The sequence below is a fragment of the Populus euphratica genome, unplaced genomic scaffold, assembly GCF_000495115.2.
Source record: "Populus euphratica unplaced genomic scaffold, PopEup_1.0 scaffold1744.1, whole genome shotgun sequence".
NCBI lineage: Eukaryota > Viridiplantae > Streptophyta > Magnoliopsida > Malpighiales > Salicaceae > Populus > Populus euphratica.
This window is the reverse complement of record NW_011501571.1, coordinates 27,249-35,949: the sequence shown is the minus strand read 5'-3', so window position 1 is coordinate 35,949 and position 8,701 is coordinate 27,249. Positions and strand designations below refer to the sequence as shown.

The following is an 8,701-nucleotide window of genomic DNA, read 5'->3' as shown; positions in this document are numbered from 1 at the left end:
TCGAGGCACTAGAATTGAAAAAGAGTGGTCAATTAAAATCTGTTGAAAACATTGTGTGTCAAATCTGTGAAACAAATGAACACTTAACTAGTAATTGTCCAACCTTGCCTTCTTTTAAGGAATGTCTCTATGAACAAGCCCATGCTTTAAACAGTTTCCAAAGGGCGAACCACAACCCATACTCCCAAACATACAACCCTGGTTAGAGAAATCACCCAAATTTTAGTTGGAAGAGTGAGAACAACAATGCACAAACTTCACAACCACCATTTCAAGCACACCATAATTTTCAAAATTCTCATGGATATGCACCTCCTTATGCTCCACCTCCTAGAAGAAATCTTGAGGAAACATTGCATGCATTCATTGAAAAGCAAGAGACAATCAATACTCAACTTGCTCAAAACATGACAGATTTTAAAGATACTCTTGCTAAATTAACATCTGCTCTTAGTTTCCAAGAGAAAGGTAAGTTTCCATCTCAAACACAACAAAATCCCAAAGGGCAATACAATGCAAATGCAAGTAGTTCCGGAAGCCAACACATGGATCAAGTCAAATCAGTCACTACTCTGCGCAGCGGTAAGGTTATTGAAAAACCCTCTCTTGAACCTTATGAGAAAGATGATGAGTCAATCTCTGAGGGTAAGGAAGGGGTTGAATCTGAAAATTGCAAAGAAACGACTGATTCACCGCCAGCACTTCCATTTCCTCAAGCCATGACCAAACAAAGGAAAGTTAATCACAACTCTGAAATTTTTGAAATTTTCAAACAGGTAAGGATCAATATACCATTGTTGGATGCTATTAAACAGGTTCCTTCCTACGCTAAATTTTTGAAAGATCTATGCACTGTGAAGAGGAAACTGAATGTGAAAAAGAAAGCCTTTCTAGCCGAACAAGTAAGTGCTATTCTTCAGAACAATAATGCTTTGAAATATAAACACCCTGGTTGTCCCACAATTTCTTGCTTTATTGGAGAGCATAAAATTGAAAGAGCCTTACTTGATCTTGGAGCTAGTGTGAATTTACTTCCATATTCAGTTTTTCAAAGTCTCAATCTAGGTGAGTTAAAACCAACTTCTATATCTCTTTTACTTGCCGATAGATCTGTAAAAATGCCTAGAGGAATAATTGAAGATGTTTTAGTACAAGTCGATAAATTCATTTATCCTGTGGATTTTATTGTCTTGGACACAGAACCTGTTGAAGCATGTAATTCATTTCCTGTTATTTTAAGACGTCCGTTTCTTACAATCTCTAACGCATTGATTAATTGTAGGAATGGACTGATGAAGCTATCATTTGGAAACATGACATTGGAGATGAATATTTTCAACATTTGTAAGCAACCTGGAGATGATAATGATTTACAAGAAGTAGATCATATTGACGAATTAGTTTATGATCAACTTGAATCTACTTTAAGTAAAAATGAGTTGGATGAATCTGAAGATTTGCAAATGATTTATTCTAAGGAAGAAATCACGGATAACAAACGCACAGAAAATGTTGATGCGAATCTTTTGTCAATAGTGACAACAGATTCGACATCTAACATCGCACCAATCGATGATTACTTTCCTAACGAATCCTTACTTTCTCTTAGTCCAATGCCTTGGTATGATAAAAATATCAATTTTCTTGCTTTAGGAGATTTGCCAACTGATTGGAGTATTCAAGACAAAGAAAAGTTTTTGAACGAAGTGAAGAGCTTTTATTGTGATGACCCTAACTTGGATTTTATTGGCCCACCATGTTCAAGGACACACATGCACTGTTCGGTATTTTGGCTATATCTAGAAGTTCTCATCATCTTCTTCTTCTTCTCTTTCTTTTTTTTTTAATTATTATTAGTATTATTATTATTATTATTATTATTGTTATAGTTGTTATTGTTATTGTTATTATTGTTGTTATTGTTGTTTATAATTATTGTTTATAATTTATACAATTAACCTCCCTGTGGTTCGACCCCGGTCTTGCCGGGTTATTTATTACTTCGACACTCCTGCACTTGGGAGAAGACATCAACCTTTTAGTCGTGTCACATTCAAAGGGGATGGCTAGGGTGAGTGAACGGTTATTCTTGACAAACGATGCCTTAAGAGGATGGTTGGATTTAAGATTATGGCTAATTATAAGAATTAGTGCATCTATATGTACTACAAGTTGTGTATACCAAGAATATAAAGGAACTGCAAATGTCATGCTTCAAACATGAGATGATGTTAATGCTTCTTTAAACTACCAGACTGTTTTATTATTATTATTATTATTAAGTAATTGTATTCATCTAAATGTTTTATACTACAGTTGGGACGTCACACCAATAGTGCCTAGGAAACCCAATACATAGGAACCTACTTTTGCAAAGAATCATGTAGTTGCATTCTAAATCATGATGTATTTTGTATGAATCAATGTATTGAATGTATAATTATTATTAGATCCTTTTAGTTTAAATTCATGATGACTATTTGTAGGATAGAATACAAACTCATGTCCATACATGTATATTTTAAATGCAAACTTCTAATAATGCAAACATAATATTATGAGTTTAAGTAAGATTCACTTTTAAATGACATGTTGATTGTTGTTGATGCATGGATTGTATATTGATGATGTGAGGGAACATGCTGGTCGATTACCGACATGATGCTTGTTAAGTAACTTTTTTTTTTGGGCTTGAAAAGCCAAGTTGTTACATTCGAACTCGGTCTTGCCGGGTTATTCATTACTTCGATACTCCTACAATTAGGAGAAGACATCAATCTTTTGATTATGTCAATCCAGATGTAGATTTTAATATTTGTGGGGTGTAACATTACATGATAAAGTACACCCTCAAGTATTAAAGATACAAGGTGTAAAAATACGATGCTAAAATTCAGATTTTAGAAAATTTAGAATTTAACTTGATAAGGTAGAAACTTTCCTATGAAGCGAGATCTACCATGAACCTTAGAAAAGACCAATGAATTTAAACTTGACATAGAAAAATAATCAAATAATAATTCAGCTTACCTTAGGTAGGGTGCACTAGGAACGATGCATTTTCCCCTTGCACAACTAGTGCCTTACTCAGACTTTCGCAGACCATGAATTTCTAGTGACCATAATACTAGGTGACAACTCTTGAATATTAATTATAATTTTATGATTAAATTCAAAATCTATTTCCAATACACAACACCTCATACAAGAAGCACGACAAAAGCCTCTATCGTTGCTAGATGACATCGCGTTGGCTCGACCCTGTGACAATAACAATGCACATGGGCAAGTTTTTGGCCTTTAACTAATATAAGTTAAAGTGCTAATTAATAACTATGCATCTATTTTAGGAGTTATCAAAGGTTAGTGAAGGGATTCTTGATTCTTGCATTTGACATGTGACTAAAGATCCATATAGCAAGTGGCAAATTGAGAAATTTGTAGAGGATGCAGCTGGGCTGATATTGCACCCCTTGTGCTTGTAAACCTCCGTCTCTAAGGTGGCTCGTTGGTTCCATAAATACTCGGCTTAAGCTTCATTTTAACATTATTTCGTCCAATGTGATTTCACATTTCTGTTCGGTCTCAATCTTTCTAGGGATGTTGAACAGGTTTTCACCCTTCTTTTGTTTTCCCTTTCCCTTTATCTAAGGTTATCCAAGGTCTATTTCTGTTTGTACTTCACCATTCAATGCAGAACAACAACGCAACCTACTCTTCCTTTTCTTTTTTCTTGTTTCCTTCCTTTTCTTTTGCGTGGGTAACTGCTACTATTCAACTCTCAAGGCTGCTATTCGTGCTATCTACTGATTTGATTGCATGAAGGGACCAGTAATGGTATCATTGAAAACGAAACATCGAGATCTAAATTTCCATGAGAAAAAGTATCCCTCATGGCCCTTTAATCATCATGAAGTATAGATTCCATCCAAAAAGCAAGGACTCTCCTTTTACTTTTAATCTCTTGTTGCTGCTCTATGTTTATTCATCTCTTCTCAAACCCTCTAAACAAGATCTCGTAGTGCCAAAATAGCTATGGATGGTTTAGAGAGACAAATGGAAATACTCAGTATAAAAAATAAAGAGAAATGGATAAAGCATTACAGCAGTTCTCATAAAATACTACTGGTAGGAGAAGGTGATTTTTCTTTTGCTGCTTCCATGGGAAAAGCATTTGGTTCTGCTGTAAACATGGTAGCCACTTCTCTCTACCCCCAAGGTAATAAAGGTAATATTTACTAGCGTCTATATGATCTGTTATTTCTTGGATTTGCATTCTGATAAATCCTGTTACAAATAAACAAAAGAGACCATGATGCTGAAGTATTCAAAAGCTGCAACAAACTTAAGAGAGCTGGGGGATCTTGGATGTCTCGTAATGCATGAAGTAGATGCACATACTATGAGCAAGCATCCTCTACTGAATCAGAAATTGTTTGACAGGATAGTCTTTAATTTTCCTGCTACAGCTCTCAAAAGGAGTGAATCTAATATTCGCCAAATCGAGTAAGTTCAGATAAAAATCATTTGATGTTTTTTGTTCTCAAGGTGGCAGGATTTGAACTTGAGAGACCTCTCTCCTGTCTGCTGTATCATAGTATTTATTGTGAACCACTAGATTAAATTCAAGACTGGCAAGTATTCTTAGATTTAACTGTGTCAATAACATGTATTTTCTCTTCTTAGAAAACATCAAAGGTTGGTGAAGGGCTTCCTGGGGAGTGCTCATAACATGTTGGAAGTGAATGGAGAAATTCATGTGACCCATAAAACCACAGAGCCGTACAGTAAGTGGGAGATAGAGAGATTAGCAGAGGATGCTGGTCTGCGCTTGGTTGAGAAAGTTAGGTTCAAGAAAGCTGATTATCCAGGATTCAGTAATAAAAGAGGATCCGGGCCCAGAGCTGATCAGACCTTTTCAGCTGGAAACAGCTGTACCTTCAAATTTTCCAGGAATATTACTTGAGATAGGACCAAAACAGGCACTGAAACCCAAATTCATGCCCTGTCCCCTGCCTGGTGTTAATGACCAACTACATGATATTCTCCTATACATGTAATGATATGGCATCAACGAAATATTTTGTTTCTATCTAGCATGCTGAATACTTGAATACTCCACGGCAGGGTGGTCTTTGATGTTAGACTTGGTAACCCTAAATTCTATTGTCTTTGGAATCGTTGCAAGTCCCAGGTACAGGGTATATACCAAGCTACCGACTGAAACCAGAACCCCAGAACAGAACCTAACTATTGTAATCAAAGCTGAACAACTGGGGACGGTCAGAAAGTCTTTCAAGACTTCTATGTCAAGCTTCATACAAATGAATAGGCTGATTTACTTGGTAATTAAATTTCAACCTTTTCTGATTGCTGAGTAGTAGACCCATTGACAATGATACAAACAACATCATGAACATCCTCTGTTGTCGGGTAGCTCTCGTTTAATGTTGATTCATGAGCAAGGTTTTTCTGAGCTATACCGTGGAAGGCTTGGAATATGCAAAGCATGCTTGGATATACATTCATGAAAGAGGGTCAGGGACATTATGGTCATAGCATATATGCATGGATGATTTGCAACATCATATGCTCTTTCGCGGGGTTGCTTCTAAGTATTTCAAACCTTGTAGTTATCAAACATTTGGTCCATTTCTAGCGTGCTGGATAATGGACATGATCCATAAAGTTGTTAGAGACGTAAACGTTTTAATGTTTTAAATGTCTGGAGTTTAAGACGTTTTTAAGACACTTTAAAGTTGGAGACATTTTAAAGACATGGGCTGTTACTTTGCAATTCAATTATTTGTAATGGTTTTGTAACCCAATTCCTTTTCATTCAATAATGTAACAGATAAAATTTTGTGAACTTCAAAGATCTTTGCTTTAGAGTCTATTTGTTCCTAGAATTTGGTATCAGAGCTCTTAATTGGGCCTGATTGTGATGTGAGTGTTAGAGGGAAGAGAGAAACAACAGAGTGAAAGAGTGAGACATGGCTGCAGAATTAGGAAGTTTCATTCAGCCAGCCATTCCCAAGTTTGATGGTCATTATGACCATTGGTCAATGTTTATGGATAATTTCCTCCACTCGAAGGAATTTTAGAGTCTCATTGAAGAAGGAATTCTAGTACCAGAAGATGATGGCTTGGGGCTAACAGCAACTCAGAGGATGACGATGGAGGATCGAAAGCTAAGGGACTTAAAAGTCAAGAACTACCTATTTCAGGCCATCAATCGAAACATTTTGGAGTCAATCCTCGTCAAAGACACAGCGAAACAAATTTGGGATTCCATGAAACTGAAGTAGTGGGGGTCAACTTGAGTAAAGCGAGCTCAATTGCAAGCGCTAAGGAGAACTTTTAAAGTCTTGCAGATGAAGGAATGGGAAGGGGTAGATGAGTATGTTGCTCAACCCTTACGATTGCTAATAAGATGAAGCTACATGGTGAAAAAATGGATCAAGTGGGTTATCATTGAGAAGATTTTGAGATCTATGACCTCAAAGTTTGATTATGTTGTACGTTCAGTGGAAGAATCCAACAATTTGGACACTTTAACATTTGATGAACTGCAGAGCAGCCTGTTAGTTCATCAACAAAGAATGAAGAGGCATGGACAAAGCAGTGAAGAGCAAGCATTGAAGGTTACCAACGAGGATAGAGCTGGTGGTAGAGGAAGAGGACGTGAAAAGTTCAGAGGTAGAGGAAGAGGCCGAGGGAGGCAGGAGTTCAACAAAGCATTGGTTGGGTGCTACAAATGCCACAAGCTAGGGCATTTTCAATATGAATGACCTAGCTAGGAGAAGTCTACAAACTATGCAGAGGCAGATAAAGAAGAGGAGGTTCTCTTGATGGCTCATGTTGAACCCAACGATGTAAAGAGGGAAGGAGTCTGGTTTCTTGATTCAGGCTGCTCAAACCACATGTCAGGAAACAAACAGTGGTTTGTGGACTTTGATGAGCGATTCTGGTATTCAGTGAAGCTAGGGAACAATTCAAGGATGCCAATAATGAGAAGGGGAAACATCAAGATAGAGATTGGAGGAATAATTCAAGTAGTGGCCAATGTGTTTTATGTTCCGGAGCTTACAAATAATTTGCTGATTGTTAGTCAGTTACAAGAGAAAGGGCTAGCCATTCTGATTCAAGATGGAGCATGTAGAATTTATCATCCCAGCAGAGGTCTTATAGCACATGCTTAAATGACAGCGAACAGGATGTTCGTCTTGCTCGCCAATACAAAAATACAAAGCTTAAACTATCTTCAAGTCGCAACTGAAGATACCACTATCTTTGGCATCGAAGGTATGGTCATTTGAACATGAAGAGACTTGGAACCTTGCATTACAAGCAACTTGTGAATGGGCTGCCAAAACTCAAAACTGTGAAAAGAGGGTGTACTGTCTGCAACATCGTGAAACTATACCAATGAAAAGTCAGTGAAGGGCTTTGCAAATGCAGTCTATTTAAGCATATTTAAAGTGTTAATATCTTTTTTTTATATAATTAGTCTTTATATCTGATTTTTAAAATCAACTAATTAGGGTTTCTAATTATCAAAATATTAAGTAATGATTCTCATTTTATTTTTCCACTGATAAAAAATAAAAAATCCTTGTCTCCCTATATTTGCCCAATTAGATACAATACAATTGAGGGTAGAGGATGATCATCACAACGCTGCATACGTGTGACAGAATAACAACTCCACTAAAGACCTTGTGGACTAAGTTTTGTTTTTGTCTGATCATTGTGTTTTATTGTTTGATTTGCGTGTTTATTTTTAATATGCATTTCCTTTATTTATTTCTTATGCGCTTTAATTTATGTACATATTTGCTCATTTATTGTATAGAATTGTCTCATGCATCACATATCTTAAATTTATGGGAAGCACACACAAACTTATAAGATAGGTAGCGGATTAACAATTTGTCCTATGACTATTAGTTAGGATTCAGATGCATGAAACACCCAACTCATATCTGAGTGCCTGTTTAATAATGGTGGGCATACGTGCCTTAATTGTTTCTCGCAATGCTCCTATACTGTCTTTACAAAGACCATCACCGGGCAAATATGAGACCTTTTTTTAAACTAGATAGTCAATCTACACTTTGTATCACATAAAAAAACTAGAACTTGCATTTAGGGTGTATGCTCCCGACATTTTGTTTTGCATCAAAGCAAGCTTTTCTCAAAGCATCTTGAAATCAAGACTTGTGGGTGACACAATAGTCGTCGCTCGAGAAATTTTCATTGTAGAGTTTGAGCAAAAACCAAAATTCTTGTTTTATCACACAAGAGCCATATTTTCTGACAATGATGAGGATACCCTACAAAGTCTACCACTTGATGTACGTGACCACACTCTCATGCACATGTAGGAATAAACTAAAAAAAGAAGAAGAAAGCAAAAGAAGGAGGAAGAAAACAAAAATAAAAAGAAATAAAAGAAAAGAAACAAAGTTATATACAAGAAAAGTGAAAAGAGAAAATAAAATAAATATTATAATTTATACAAAACTTACCTCCCCGACAACGGCGCCAAAAACTTGACACGACTAAAAGGTTGATGTCTTCTCCCAAGTGCAGGAGTGTCGAAGTAATAAATAACCCGACAAGACCGGGGTCGAACCACAAGGAGGTTAATTGTACAAATTATAAATAACAATAATACAACAACAAGAACAATAACAAT

At 36.3% G+C, this 8,701-nt stretch overlaps 2 protein-coding genes across 2 annotated transcripts; both read left to right on the top strand.

Annotated features, from left to right (window-relative positions):
• The first annotated feature begins 3,724 nt into the window (after positions 1-3,724).
• Positions 3,725-5,354, top strand: LOC105118092 (uncharacterized protein At4g26485-like). The gene is made up of 3 exons (XM_011015956.1): positions 3,725-4,219; positions 4,308-4,506; positions 4,687-5,354. Exons 1-3 carry the CDS (start codon positions 4,036-4,038, stop codon positions 4,964-4,966), a joined length of 663 nt encoding a protein of 220 aa, XP_011014258.1. The 5' UTR covers positions 3,725-4,035; the 3' UTR covers positions 4,967-5,354.
• A 1,089-nt stretch (positions 5,355-6,443) lies between these two features.
• LOC105118093 (uncharacterized) lies at positions 6,444-7,202 on the top strand. The gene is made up of 2 exons (XM_011015957.1): positions 6,444-6,699; positions 6,823-7,202. The coding sequence occupies exons 1-2, from the start codon at positions 6,444-6,446 to the stop codon at positions 7,200-7,202; spliced, it is 636 nt and encodes a 211-aa protein (XP_011014259.1).
• The last annotated feature ends 1,499 nt before the right edge of the window (positions 7,203-8,701 follow it).

What these genes read in the sequence shown, in the direction of transcription:
- LOC105118093 (XM_011015957.1), top strand. Translation starts at nt 6,444, where the DNA reads ATGGTGAAAAAATGGATCAAGTGGGTTATCATTGAGAAGATTTTGAGA. An exon ending in AGGACGTGAAAAGTTCAGAG is followed by an intron (nt 6,700 to 6,822) that starts GTAGAGGAAGAG and finishes CAAACTATGCAG; the next exon opens with AGGCAGATAAAGAAGAGGAG.
- LOC105118092 (XM_011015956.1), top strand. Translation starts at nt 4,036, where the DNA reads ATGGATGGTTTAGAGAGACAAATGGAAATACTCAGTATAAAAAATAAA. An exon ending in CACTTCTCTCTACCCCCAAG is followed by an intron (nt 4,220 to 4,307) that starts GTAATAAAGGTA and finishes AATAAACAAAAG; the next exon opens with AGACCATGATGCTGAAGTAT. An exon ending in TCTAATATTCGCCAAATCGA is followed by an intron (nt 4,507 to 4,686) that starts GTAAGTTCAGAT and finishes TTCTCTTCTTAG; the next exon opens with AAAACATCAAAGGTTGGTGA.